General features: G+C 47.6%; 1 protein-coding gene across 1 annotated transcript; it reads right to left on the bottom strand.

Annotated features, from left to right (window-relative positions):
• Positions 1-4,743: 4,743 nt before the first annotated feature.
• Positions 4,744-10,670, bottom strand: LOC128045366 (trichohyalin). The gene is made up of 5 exons (XM_052637866.1): positions 10,533-10,670; positions 7,028-9,939; positions 6,092-6,706; positions 5,795-5,956; positions 4,744-5,638 (listed from the first exon to the last, which is right to left on the bottom strand). The coding sequence occupies exons 1-5, from the start codon at positions 10,668-10,670 to the stop codon at positions 4,744-4,746; spliced, it is 4,722 nt and encodes a 1,573-aa protein (XP_052493826.1).
• Positions 10,671-14,452: the final 3,782 nt, after the last annotated feature.

The following is a 14,452-nucleotide window of genomic DNA, read 5'->3' as shown; positions in this document are numbered from 1 at the left end:
GCCCCCACTGGCAACCAATGGGGCAAGAGCTTTTATAGACAGAAGTGAAGGGTGAGGGGAGTATACACAGAACAGCACAGTCATCTCTGACAGTCATCTTCAAATTGGCATTGATGGTCTGACCAGCATCATGCTGGTTGTGTTAGATATAGTTATCTTCAATTCCAGGATCCATTTGTTTCCATTTCTTTGAGGCCAGTTGTCAGAATTGTGGTACCTTATGTCATGGCTAAAGTCTGGTCATCATGTAGTTAACCTCTCTACCTGGTGGGGATTTTGGTATCTATAATACAGCTCACAGGATATGGCTCAGAATATTATCTAAAACTCTTGAGAAGGAATTAAAGGTCTTTGACTATGCTTCAGTTCAGTCACTCAGTCGTATCTGACTCTTTGTGACCCCATGGACTGTAGCACACCAGGCTTCCCTGTCCATCACCAACTCCTGGAGGTTACTCAAACTTATGTTCATCAAGTGAATGACGCCATCCAACCATCTCATCCTCTGTCATACCCTTTTCCTCCCGCCTTCAGTCTTTCCCTGCATCAGGGTCTTTTCCAATGAGTCAGTTCTTCGCATCAAATGGCCAAAGTATGGACGCTTCGGCTTCAGGATCAGTCGTTCCTATGAATATTCAGGACTGATTTCCTTTAGGATGGACTGGTTAGATCTCCCTGCAGTTCAAGAGACTCTCAAGAGTCTTCTTCAACACCAGAGTTGCTGCTGCTGCTGCTAAGTCACTTCAGTTGTATCCGACTCTGTGTGATCCCATAGACGGCAGCCCACCAGGCTCCCCCATCACTGGGATTCTCCAGGCAAGAACACTGGAGTGGGTTTCCATTTCCTTCTTGAATGCATGAAAGTGAAAAGTCAAAGTGAAGTCACTCAGTCGTGTCTGACTCTTAGCTACTGCATAGACTGCAGCCTACCATGCTCCTCTGTCCATGGGATTTTCCAGGCTAGAGTACTGGAGTGGGGTGCCATTGCCTTCTCCACACCAGAGTTAAAAAGCATTAATTCTTCAGCACTCAGCTTTCTTTTTAGTCCAACTCTCAGATCCATACATGACCAGTGGAAAAACCATAGCTTTGACTAGATGGACCTTTGTTGGCAAAGTAATGTCTCTGCTTTTGAATATGCTGTCTAGGTTGTTCATAGCTTTGCTTCCAAGGAGCAAGCATCTTTTGATTTCATGGCTTCAGTCACCATCTGCAGTGATTTTGGAGCCCAAGAAAAGAAAGTCTCTTACTGTTTCCATTGTTTCCTCATCTATCTGCCAGAAGTGATGGAACCAGATGCCATGATCTTAGTTTTCTGAATGTTGAGCTTTAAGCCAGCTTTTTCACTCTCCTATTTCACTTTCATCAAGAGGCTCTTTCATTCCTCTTCACTTTCTGCCATAAGGGTGGTGTCATTTGCATATCTGAGATTATTGATATTTCTCCCAGCAACCTTGATTCCAGCTTGTGCTTCTTCCAGCCCGGCATTTCTCATGATGTACTCTGCATCAAGTTAAATAAGCAGGGTGACAATACACAGCCTTGACACACTCCTTTCTGAATTTGAAACCAGTCTGTTGTTCTATGTCCAGTTCTAACTGTTGCTTCTTGACCTCCATATAGATTTCTCAGAAGGCAGGTCAGGTGGTCTGGTATTCCCATCTTTTTAAGAATTTTCCACAGTTTGTTGTGATCCACACAGTCAAAGGCTTTGGCATAGTCAACGAAGCAGAAGTAGATGTTTTTCTGGAATTCTCTTGCTTTTTCTATGATTCAATGGATGTTGGCAATTTGATCTCTAGTTCCTCTGCCTTTTCTAAATCCAGCTTGAACATGTGGAAGTTCTTGGTTCAACTCAGCAGTGGCCACAGGCCTGGAAAAGGTCAGTTTTCATTCCAATCCCAAAGGCAATGCCAAAGAATGCTCGAACTACTGCAAAATTGCACTCATCTCACATGCTAGTAAAGTAGTGCTCAAAATTCTCCAAGCCAGGCTTCAACAATGCATGAACCTGAACTTCCAGATTTTCAAGCTGGTTTTGGAAAAGGCAAAGGAACCAGAGATCAAATTGCCAACATCTGCCTGGATCATCGAAAAAGCAAGAGAGTTCCAGAAAAACATCTACTTCTGCTTCGTTGACTATGCCAAAGCCTTTGACTGTGTGGATCACAATAAACGTGGAAAATTCTGAAAGAGATGGGAATACCAGACCACCTAACCTGTCTCTTGAGAAATCTGTATGCAGGTCAGGAAGCAACAGTTAGAACTGGACATGGAACAACAGACTGGTTCCAAATAGGAAAAGGAGTACGTTAAGGCTGTATATTGTCACCCTGCTTATTTAACTTCTATGCAGAGTACATCATGAGAAGTGCTGGGCTGGAAGAAGCACAGGCTGGAATCAAGATTGCTGGGAGAAATATCAGTAACCTCAGATATGCAGATGACACCACCCTTACTGCTGAAAGTGAAGAGGAACTCAAAAGCCTCTTGATGAAAGTGAAGGAGGAGAGCAAAAATGTTGGCTTAAAGCTCAACATTCAGAAAACTAAGATCATGGCATCTGGTCCCATCACTTCATGGGAAATAGATGGGGAAACCGTGAAAGCAGTGTCAGACTTTGTTTTTCTGGGCTCCAAAATCACTGCAGATGGTGACTGCAGCCATGAAATTAAAAGACGCTTACTCCTTGGAAGAAAAGTTATGACCAACCTAGATAGCATATTCAAAAGCAGAGACATTACTTTGCTAACAAAAGTCCATCTAGTCAAGGCTATGGTTTTTCCAGTGGTCATGTATGGATGTGAGAGTTGGACTGTGAAGAAAGCTGAGTGCCCAAGAATTGATGCTTTTGAACTGTGGTGTTGGAAAAGGCTCTTGAGAGTCCCTTTGACTGCAAGAAGATCCAACCAGTCTATCCTAAAGGAGATCAGTCCTGGGTGTTCATTGGAAGGACTGATGCTGAAGCTGAAACTCAATACTTTGGCCACTTCGTGTGAAGAGTTGACTCATTGGAAAAGACCCTAATGCTAGGAAGGATTGGGGGCAGGACGAGAAGGGGACGACCGAGGATGAGATGGCTGGATGGCATCACTGACTCGATGGACATGGGTTTGGGTGGACTCCGGGAGTTGGTGATGGACAGGGAGGCCTGGCATGCTGCGATTCATGGGGTTGCAGAGTCGGAGATGACCGAGTGACTGAACTGAATTGAAGCTTGGCTTGGAGGATTTTGAGCATTAACTTTGCTGTCATGTGAGATGAGCGCAATTGTGTGGTAGTCTGAACATTCTTTGGCATTGCCTTTCTTTGGCTTGGAATGAAAACTGACCTAATGATTACCTTATTATTATTTGGTCTCCTTTGACTGTTGTCCTTTGTTTCTATGTGTTCTCATTTCTCTGATTAAACTTCTTTGACCAAAGTTTTCCACAGGCAAAAGGCAGGACATGTTCCATTTCAAAAGAACAAAGACAGCTGCAGAGTCAAGAATAAAAATACTTGGAAAAAGAATCCTAACTTGAGCGTGGAAATAATATAGCATTCACTCTAATAGAGAAAAAAATGGTTGTGGAGAATAGTTTTTTTTTCTTTTTTCTTTTTCACAATTAGACATCAATAATAGTAACCAAATACCCTTAAATGACTGGAAAGTTATGTCAGTTCCCTGACCATTAAATCTTGAGTTATGGTTTGATGCACAGTTAAAACAGACAAAAATAATTGCCAAAATATTTATTATTAATTTTTTACACAGTCCAATTATTTTAACATGTCTCCAAGGTAGTATCAGTAGGGCTCAAAGGTTTGTGGGCTGACAGGGCTTGTCAAAGGTCCTCTAGGGACTTGCCCTTCTGTCCACAAAACTTCCCTTTTCCCCACCCCCAAATGCTCTGTGATCTCGTTGGCTCTAGAGCAAGACAGATGTTTACAGGATCCTAAGCAGGTCCCTTCTCAGCTAAAATTAACAAAGGCAGTAATATTCTCAAGCTCATCCAAGACTGGGGGAAAGGAACTGAATGCTACAGACTACAGCAGACATGGTTTTAAAGTTTGAACTCTGGAGTTGTTTGAGAAACGCCTTGCTTTTTGCTTCATGATATTTTAAGTATTTATGGAATTAAATGGAAAAGAAATCTAATTCCAAGTCTTAAAGATATTTCTTCCAATTATGGGCTGAATTCAGAGACTTTTTCTGGAGAAGCCATTCTTCCTGCACTATTCAGGGGTTCTTGGAAAAATTCGGTCCCCTTGCAGATTCTGTGCTAATTACGCCACAAAAAGTGGGAGGCTATTTGGAGATAAATATTAACATAATTTAGGCCCAGGAAGAAATATCAACTTGAACATAAAAAATATCTGAGCTCTCTATAAGATGGGTCAACAATAAAAAAGCTGACCCATTCTTTTGAATCTCAAATGGACACAATATTTTTGTTACTTCTGAAAGCAATGAATGAACGTGCTTCCCAAACAAAATTCCTTAAACAAATTAAATGGCTTTTATGTTTTTTAAAAATGCGCACCAAATCTGCACCAAAGAGCAAAGACATCCTAAAGAACTATTTCAGGAAGAACAAAAGGCAGAAGTACAAAGCACATGAAAAAGTATAGATTAAGATTTTGTAAAAAAGAGTTATTCTAACACCAGAGTTTTCCCACAACCAGAGTCATTTGGTACTCAGTGATTCTCATTTTCCTTTGCTCGAAGCTTCGGCAGATGTCGGGATTTGGCAGCATCTCTTAAGGGCGGTACTGAGATCTCTGCTCTTGGATGTACTCGTAGAGCGGACTGGAGCGCACTGGGGCACTGGCAAACTGCCGCTTGCCAGCCTCCAGGACCTGCCGGCGGCCCTTGTCTTCCTCCCACACTTGGCGGCGGCTCTGCTGCACGTCGCGCTCTTGGCGACGCTTCTGCTCCTCCTGCTGCTGCTGGCGGAGCTGTTCTTCTTCCCGGAATTTCCTCTCCCGCTCCTGGCGGCGTCTCTGCTCTTCTTGCCTCAATTCTTGTTCCTGACGACGCCTCTTCTCCTCCCTAGCAAACTGCTCCTCCGCCCGGTACTGCTGGTCTAGCTGCTGCCGGCGCCTCAGCTCTTCCTGCTCCTCGCGGTGCAGCTGCTCTTCCTGCTCGAGGAACTTCCTGTCCTGCTCCTGGACGCGGCGCTTTTCTTCCTCTCGCTCGCGCTGGAGGCTCTGCTCTTCCTCGAGGAATTTCCTGTCTCTCTGCCTCTGACGTCGCTGTTCTTCCTCTTGCTCGGCGCGCCTCAGTTGTTCCTCCTGGGAGAAGACCCCCTCAAGTTCCTGACGGCGCAGCTGCTGTTCCTCCCTTTCTCGCAGGAGGTGTTCTTTCTCATGGAACTTCCTGTCGCGTTCCTGGCGGCGCAGCTGTTCTTCGCTTTCTTTCAGGAGCTGTTCCTCCTCACAGAACTTTCTGTCGCGCTCCTGGCGGCGCAGCTGTTCTTCCCTTTCCTGCAGGAGCTGTTCCTCCTCACGGAACTTTCTGTCGCGCTCCTGGCGGCGCAGCTGTTCTTCCCTTTCCTGCAGGAGCTGTTCCTCCTCACGGAACTTTCTGTCGCGCTCCTGGCGGCGCAGCTGTTCTTCCCTTTCCTGCAGGAGCTGTTCCTCCTCACGGAACTTTCTGTCGCGTTCCTGGCGAAGTTGTGGTTCGCGCTCCTGGCGGCGCAGCTCTTCTCTTTCTTGCAGGAGCTGTTCCTCCTCACGGAACTTTCTGTCGCGCTCCTGGCGGCGCAGCTGTTCTTCCCTTTCCTGCAGGAGCTGTTCCTCCTCACGGAACTTTCTGTCGCGCTCCTGGCGGCGCAGCTGTTCTTCCCTTTCCTGCAGGAGCTGTTCCTCCTCACGGAACTTTCTGTCGCGTTCCTGGCGAAGTTGTGGTTCGCGCTCCTGGCGGCGCAGCTCTTCTCTTTCTTGCAGGAGCTGTTCCTCCTCACGGAACTTTCTGTCGCGCTCCTGGCGGCGCAGCTGTTCTTCCCTTTCCTGCAGGAGCTGTTCCTCCTCACGGAACTTTCTGTCGCGCTCCTGGCGGCGCAGCTGTTCTTCCCTTTCCTGCAGGAGCTGTTCCTCCTCACGGAACTTTCTGTCGCGTTCCTGGCGAAGTTGTGGTTCGCGCTCCTGGCGGCGCAGCTCTTCTCTTTCTTGCAGGAGCTGTTCCTCCTCACGGAACTTTCTGTCGCGCTCCTGGCGGCGCAGCTGTTCTTCCCTTTCCTGCAGGAGCTGTTCCTCCTCACGGAACTTTCTGTCGCGCTCCTGGCGGCGCAGCTGTTCTTCCCTTTCCTGCAGGAGCTGTTCCTCCTCACGGAACTTTCTGTCGCGCTCCTGGCGGCGCAGCTGTTCTTCCCTTTCCTGCAGGAGCTGTTCCTCCTCACGGAACTTTCTGTCGCGCTCCTGGCGGCGCAGCTGTTCTTCCCTTTCCTGCAGGAGCTGTTCCTCCTCACGGAACTTTCTGTCGCGTTCCTGGCGAAGTTGTGGTTCGCGCTCCTGGCGGCGCAGCTCTTCTCTTTCTTGCAGGAGCTGTTCCTCCTCACGGAACTTTCTGTCGCGCTCCTGGCGGCGCAGCTGTTCTTCCCTTTCCTGCAGGAGCTGTTCCTCCTCACGGAACTTTCTGTCGCGCTCCTGGCGGCGCAGCTGTTCTTCCCTTTCCTGCAGGAGCTGTTCCTCCTCACGGAACTTTCTGTCGCGTTCCTGGCGAAGTTGTGGTTCGCGCTCCTGGCGGCGCAGCTCTTCTCTTTCTTGCAGGAGCTGTTCCTCCTCACGGAACTTTCTGTCGCGCTCTTGGCGGCGCAGCTGTTCTTCCTTTTCTCTCAGGAGCTGTTCCTCCTCATGGAACTTTCTATCGCGCTTCTGGCGAAGCTGCGGCTCGCCCTCCTGGAGGCGCAGCTGTTCTTCCCTTTCTCGCAGGAGCTGTTCTTCGCGGAATTTTCTATTTCGTTCTTGGCGTAGCTGTTGCTCGCGTTCCAGGAGGCGCAGCTGCTGTTCCTCTTCGAGGAAATTTCTGTCGCGTTCCTGGCGGCGCAGCTGTTCGTCTCTTTCCTGCAGGAGCTGCTCTTCCTCACGGAATTTTCTGTCTCGTTCCTGGCGGCTCAGTTGTTCTTCTTCGCGGAATTTTCTATCTCGCTCCTGGCGTAGCTGTTGCTCGCGTTCTAGGCGGCGCAGCTGCTGTTCCTCTTCCCGGAACTTTCTGTCTTCTTCCAGATAGAGTATTTTCTCCTCTCTTTGCCCTTTCAGCAGCTGTTCTTCCTCTCGGAATTTCCTGTCTCGCCTTTCGGTTTCCTTCTGCTGCTCTCGCTCCAGCAGTTGTTCAGCTGGGAATTGCCTGTCACGCTTTTGCCGGCTCCTCCTCTCTTGCTCGAGTTCTCTTTTCTCTTCTTGTTCATCCTGCAGGGGGCGCCGATCCTGCTGGAATTGACTCTCCCGCACCCGGGAATCATCCAGTTGCCGGCTCTTTTCTTTGTTCTCTCGGTGTTTGGAGTAAACCCTGTTATTACGAACTTCGTTTTGGTGCTGATCCTCATCCCGGAATTGCCTCTTCCTGTCCAGGCGCTGCAGCTCCTCCTCCTCTAGCTGTCTCTCGAGCTCCTGGCGCCTCCTCTTCTCACATTCCTCTCTCTGCAGCTGCTGCTCCTTTCTGTGCAGTCGCTCTTCCTCCCGCAGCAGCTCCTCTTCCCGATATTGTCTTTCCCGCTCTTGGCGCCTCTTCTCTCTCTGCAGCTGCTCCTCTTCCCGCTGCAGCTCCACTTTCTCTAGATACTGTCTCTCGAGCCCCTGAAGCCTCTTCTCGCGATCCTCTCTCAGCAGCTGCTTCTCTCTTTGCAATCGGTCTTCCTCCTGCTGCAGCTCCTCCTCGAGATACTTCCTCTCGCGCTCCTGGCGCCTCTTCTCGCGTTCCTCTCTCTGCAGCTGCTCCTTCTCTCTCTGCAGTCGCTCTTCCTGCCGCTGCAGCTCCTCCTTCTCGAGATACTGTCTCTCACGGTCCTGGCGTCTTTTCTCTCGTTCCTCTCTCTGCAACTGCTCCTCTTCCTGCAGCTCCACTTTCTCTAGATACTGCCTCTCGCGCTCCTGGTGCCTCTTCTCGCGTTCCTCTCTCTGCAGCTGCTCCTTCTGTCTCTGCAGTCGCTCTTCCTGCAGCTGCAGCTCCTCCTTCTCGAGATACTGCCTCTCGCGCTCCTGGCGCCTCTTCTCGCGTTCCTCCCTCAGCAGCTGCTCCTGCCTCAGCAGCTGCTCCTCTTCCTGCAGTCGCTCTTCCTGCCGCTGCAGCTCCTTCTCGAGGTACTGCCTCTCGCGCTCCTGGCGCCTCTTCTCGCGTTCCTCTCTCTGCAGCTGCTCCTCCTCCCGCAGCTCCACTTTCTCTAGATATTGCCTCTCGCGCTCCTGGCGCCTCTTCTCGCGTTCCTCTCTCTGCAGCTGCTCCTCCTCCCGCAGCTCCACTTTCTCTAGATATTGCCTCTCGCGCTCCTGGCGCCTCTTCTCGCGTTCCTCTCTCTGCAGCTGCTCCTCCTCCCGCAGCAGCTCCACTTTCTCTAGATATTGCTTCTCGCGCTCCTGGCGCCTCTTCTCGCGTTCCTCTCTCTGCAGCTGCTCCTCCTCCCGCAGCTCCACTTTCTCTAGGTATTGCTTCTCGCGCTCCTGGCGCCTCTTCTCGCGTTCCTCTCTCTGCAGCTGCTCCTCCTCCCGCAGCTCCACTTTCTCTAGGTATTGCTTCTCGCGCTCCTGGCGCCTCCTCTTCTCGCGTTCCTCTCTCCGCAGCTGCTCCTCCTCCCGCTGTAGTCGCTCTTCCTCTCTCTGCAGCTCCACTTCCCGATACTGCCTTTCTCGTTCCTGGCGCCTCTTCTCCCGCTGTAGCTGCTCCTCTTTAAGCCGCAGCTGCTCTTCCTCCCTCACCTGCTCCCGTTGAGCTGGCTTGGCGTACAGGGTGTAGCGGCGTCTCTGGCTTTCCTCCTCTAGTTGCCACCTCCAGTTTTGGTCGTAGCGTTGCTCTTGCTTGAGTCGTTGCCTCTCCTGGTCTTCTTGAAGGCTCCGCACCTCCTCGCGGATCTGCTGCTCCTGCTGTCTCTCGAGCAGCTCCTGCTCCTGGCGGCGGCTCTGCTGCTCTTGCCTGTGGGGCCTGGAGTAGACTTTGCGCTGACGGGCGTCGGCCTCGCTTTCTAGCTGCCACTGACACCTCGAGGTGCGGCTCTCGCCCCGCTCACTGATCTCTTCCTGAGTCGCCTCCTCCTGCTCTCGCCTTAGCCGCTGCTCCCGTCTTTCCTGCTCGGTGCGCCGCAGCTCCTGCTCCCGCCTCTCCTGCTCCCGCCTCTCCTGCTCCAAGAGCCGCTCCTCGAGCCCGCGCTTCTGCTTTTGCAGTTGCTGCTCTTCCTCCAGACGCTCCCTCCGGAGCTCCTGAGTCTCCCGCCTTTGGAGCTGCACTTCTTCCTGGCGCTCGCGCAGCTCTCCTCTTTGCCGCTGTTGCTGTTCCACCTGGAGGCGCTGTCGCTCCCGTTGCTCCTGCCTCTCGAACCTTTGCTCTCGGTTCAGAAGCTCCTCCGGCTCCCGACCCTTGGGCCTTTGCTGCAGCTCTTCCTCCTCACCATACTCTTCTTGTTCTCGCCTTTGCAGCCTCTGCTCACGTCTTACTTGCTTCTCCCTCAGCTCCCCTTCCTCAGCGAGCTCCTCCAGTTCCTGCCTCTTCAGCCTGCGTTCTTCTAGTTGTCTGTCCTGGGGCTCGAATCTCCTTTGGTCTTCCCTCCTGCGATCTTGTAACGGGTTTCCCTTTCCCTCACACTTGGCTTCTTTCTCATTTAGCCCCGAGGCCTGGCCGAGAGCGTAATAACAAGCTGCAGCCACTTTGAAAACGATCGCGAGGAATTCATGGAAATCTATTAGCCCGTCACGGTCGCGATCCTGAAGTTCCAGGACCAGGTCTACAGTTTCTGGGTCGTGTGGTTTCTGAAAAAGAAATCAAAACTTTTACAATGTGCTATTTACAGGTAGTAAACTTCCACACACACACTGTATATTTTATAATATGTTGGTACTCAAAAGACATTAAGAACAATTAGAGAAACACTCAGTTGTATGGAGTCTTGTCCGCATGTAAAACGTGAACAACCTAATTTTAAAGCATACATTCGTTGGAAATTTTTGCATCTTATAATTTAATGCTGATCAAAAGAACACAAGTTATAGCTGGGTAAATAAGAATGAATTCATCCTCAAGAGAGAAAGCAGTGGAAATTTATGAAGATTTGCAGCAGCCATTTCTGTCTGAAATAGCCAGTATGCGGATTTGATTTTTATCCCATGTTTGAAAACAGAACAAAACATTTGCAGAAATGCCATTTTACTAGAGAAGAGCCTGATTAAATAATTATGTAACTAATTAATTACCTTCAGGCTCAGACATGAATGGGGAATATGGTGTAGAACTGTCATGGCAATAAATGAATATAAAGTCACCATTCCTTGCTCTGGTATCTCCTGAGAAGAAATTTCATAGCTCTAAATCAGTAGAGAAATTTCCTTTTCTTGTTATTTCTTACCCGAAGGACTTCTCCAAATTCCCTCTCAAGGAGATTCTTCAGGTCTTTCTTGCTTAGTGTTGTCCCATCACAATCATGTGAGGCATATTGATTGAAAATTTTAGTGATATTAAAGATGCTTCTCAGAAGTGGAGACATTTTTTTCTTCCTTCAAGTTCCAGTAAACCTAGAACAATAAAATTGGATTCAGAGTCAAACTCTGTTTCTGATCTTGGGGAGGCTTTCTCCACAGTTTCAGGCAGATCCCTAAGTAATTTGACTTTACCAAAGTATTTTCAACTGGGACTTTCAAAGCATTTTATCTTTGAATATGGCTCAGTTGGTAAAGAGTCTGCCTGCAACACAGGAGACCCTGGTTCTATCCCTGGGTGGAGAAGATCCCCTGGAGAAGGAAATGGCAACCCATTCCACTACTCTTGCCGGGAGAATTACATGGAAAAGCAGCCGGGCAGGCTACAGTCCATGGGATCACAAGGCTTCGGACACAACTAACTGATGTTCACTTTCATGTAGTGCTTATAAAAGGGAAGAGATCCTGAAAAATTTCAAGCCAGGGATGCATCTCAGGCTATCCTGTAGTTAGTTTTTGATTTTCTACCCAGTTTGTATTATCCATATCCTTTCTCTTTCTTCCTATTCCCTAGTGTTTTTCAAATCAGACAGTGAAGATTGTAGATATTTAGATTTGATAGGTTACTACTCATAAGAATTTTCCTCTAAAATTGAGCAAAGAGGATAGGTGAAAACCAAAAAGTGAAGGATCTTAAAATGGATAAAGTGAAGCCGCTCAGTCATGTCTGACTCTTTGCGACCCTATGAACTGTAGCCTACCAGGCTCCTCAGTCCATGGAATTTTCCAGGCAAGAGTACTGGAGTGGGTTGCCATTTCCTTCTCCAGGGGATCTTCCCAACCCAGGGATTGAACCCTGGTCTCTCGCACTGCAGGCATACATTTTACCATCTGAGCCACCAGGGAAGCCTGTAAATTGCCTGTTTAAAGGGCTTGTGTCTCCATGCAGTGCTGTCTAAAATGGATAAGTAAACCTAATTGTAGCAGCAAAACATCTGGTGGTAACTGGAACAATAAAAAGGGCATGTAGGTTATTTCCTAACTGTATATAGTCCTTTAGAAATCTAGAAGTATAATTCGTAAGTCACCAGCTCTTAAGTACTACTTCCTAGTCAAAGGTGGTATTGTAATATTTATATATATCAATTCAGAAAACAAAGTTCATGTTATTAGCCTTAATTCTTATGTATTACAAGTATTCAATCATTGTAAGTTTCTGTTAGGTGCTTTCTGACTGGCTGCCAGATTTGGTGAGTCAGACTGAACCTGGAAAGCTGGCTTCTTTAGTTGCTTCTCAACTTCAATACCTCAGGTGCCATAACCACATGAACATAGTCCATATTGGGTAGAAGCAATAAATAAAAGAGAACTGAGGGCTGGCAAGCTGTTTTTAGGAAGATGAGCCACATCAGTCATATATGACCATCCTCCAACCCCTGACGTCTGAACAAACTTATAGAGTTAAGTGCTCCATAGAAAGATGACATGGAGTTAGTAGGAATTAGGTATATCTGTTGGAGAAGGCAACAGTAACCCACTCCAGTACTCTTGTCTGGAAAATCCCATGGACGGAGGAGCCTGGTAGACTGCAGTCCATGGGGTCGCTAAGAGTCAGGCATGACTGAGCGACTTCACTTTCACTTTTCACTTTCATGCATTAGAGAAGGAAATGGCAACCCACTCCAGTGTTCTTGCCTGGAGAATCCCAGGGATGGGGGAGCCTGGTGGGCTGCCATCTATAGGGTCACACAGAGTCAGACACAACCGAAGTGACTTAGCAGCAGCAGCAGCAGCAGCAGGTATATCTGTAAGATACTGATGCCATCTGTCACATAGACCCTCCTTAACCACTGCCCCCCAACATCTACAACAGCTGGAAAATGAAGAATCATACGGAAGAACATGATCCCACCGAATGGGACTTACCCACTTCACCAGAGGAAGAGGTCAAGTGCTCGCTGACACTGCTGGCAGGTGTACTGAACAGCTGGGCGCTGGGCCTTTTATAGAGGTTTTAATTGTGCCCTGAAGAGCAACTTAGAAAGGAGACACCCACTCTGTGGGATGGCCTGATTCATTCCTAAACAAGCCCAGCTCCACCTCTGTCTCCACGAATGACTTGTTTATCTTGCTGTTTGCTCACGTAGCTCTTTGGCATGAGGTTCACAGACCTTTCCTCCTGACAGAATACTGGCTCCACCTAACATGAAAGGATAGAATATTTGGCAGAATCTTTAATTTTTCTTAATTGTTAAAATTAAATAAAGAAATTCATGTTCAGAATCTTAGTTAATTGCAATTTCATTACAAAGTAGTAACCTGTAAACCATTTACTTTATAAAAGATATAAATTCTAGGCTGAGGTTAAACAAAAATTTTGGCATAAACTAATGAGACCCAGATGATTTCTTTCCGGGATATGACAGTCCATGGGACTGCCTGAGGCCATTCTAGGTCAACAACAGTTTTTAAAGAACTAGTATTAATTTCTTCTCTAAAAATGCTGGTGGGAAAACATTTGCATCTATATTCTTTGGTCTTATGATTTTCCTACAGATTGGAGATCATGACTTAATAAATAATTTTGAAGGGTACTTAAAAATATGTCTTCATCAAATTGTTCATAAGAGAACTTGAAATCTGTGAAATTTTATTATTAGTGATATTCTATCTAAATGAAATTTGCTCATTTCTGTTCTCATTAGCATATTGATGCCCCTGGAGGAAAAGAGCTGGTGTAATGCATTATTGCAGATATAATCATCTTGTTCAGCCCCAGTTACTGATGATTATGACACCTAAACACTTGAGTCTGGTTCTCGTGGAAGCACATTAAGGTAATCAGTCATTCTGACCCATTATGTCTGTCAGGGCTTTCTCAACTCTGGCGATTATTTGCACATATCAGCATTATTTTATTGTAAGAACCTGGATTTTATCCCTGGTTAACTCTCACCCTTACATTTCAGCCAGTATGAAACTTTGGTTTGTAATAGGTTCATGGAGACTATTAAATGATTCAGTGGTTTTTGGTATTTCTCTCTCTTCCCTTGTCCAACAGAGGCAAGTATAGGTTTTCTGAATTTTGATGAGATTTTGTAGGATCCTCCAATGGAATATGAAGGTTTGGGACCTAAGTCCTGATGGCTGTATTTTAATGTTCAAGTTGGTCTGAATGATAGTGATCTTGAATTCCATTCGTCCCTTCCCTTGTTGCTATCCTGGAAGTGGGGTGAGGAGGAAAGTGGACTTGATTGGCAATGGGAAGACAATTGTAAGCCTGGCTCAGTTCTTCATCCTTAAGGACATCAGCTTCAATGTCTGTGATCTAAGGGTTCTCTTAGAACTGTCACCATTTCTTGGACTCAGCAAACTTGATGTAGCAGCTCCTTAGTGAAGAATGAAGATATCTCTTTTTGACTTCTATTTAGGGTTTTATAGAGTTCTCTTCGGAGAAGGCAGTGGCACCTCACTCCAGTACTCTTGCCTGGGAAATCCCATGGACAGAGGAGCCTGGTAGGCTACAGTCCATGGGGCCGCTAAGAGTTGGACACAACTGAGCCACTTCACTTTCACTTTTCACTTTCATGCATTGGAGAAGGAAATGGCAACCCACTCCAGTGTTCTTGCCTGGAGAATCCCAGGGACAGAGGAGCCTGGTGGGCTTCTGTTTATGGGGTTGCAGAGTCGGGCACGACTGACGAGACTTAGCAGCAGCAGCAGCAGCAGCAGAGTTCTCTTAATCTTTGAATTCTAAGATGGAATCATCATGACCATTATATACACTGTAACCACAAACCATCACAGAACCTCTATATCTCACAGAGGGTAATAGCCGTTTTTATGGGTG

The sequence above is a fragment of the Budorcas taxicolor genome, chromosome 3 (genome assembly GCF_023091745.1).
Source record: "Budorcas taxicolor isolate Tak-1 chromosome 3, Takin1.1, whole genome shotgun sequence".
Classification (NCBI taxonomy): domain Eukaryota; kingdom Metazoa; phylum Chordata; class Mammalia; order Artiodactyla; family Bovidae; genus Budorcas; species Budorcas taxicolor.
The sequence above is the reverse complement of the archived record's forward strand: the minus strand, read 5'-3'. Positions and strand labels throughout refer to the sequence as shown.

Bases quoted from the DNA above. Each gene is read 5' to 3' on its own strand.
- LOC128045366 (XM_052637866.1), bottom strand. From the start codon at position 10,670: ATGTCTCCACTTCTGAGAAGCATCTTTAATATCACTAAAATTTTCAAT. The intron at 9,940-10,532 runs GTAAGAAATAAC...TTTCTTTTTCAG, and splicing joins AATTTGGAGAAGTCCTTCGG to AAACCACACGACCCAGAAAC. The intron at 6,707-7,027 runs CCGCCAGGAACG...CGAACCACAACT, and splicing joins GAAAGAGACGAACAGCTGCG to TCGCCAGGAACGCGACAGAA.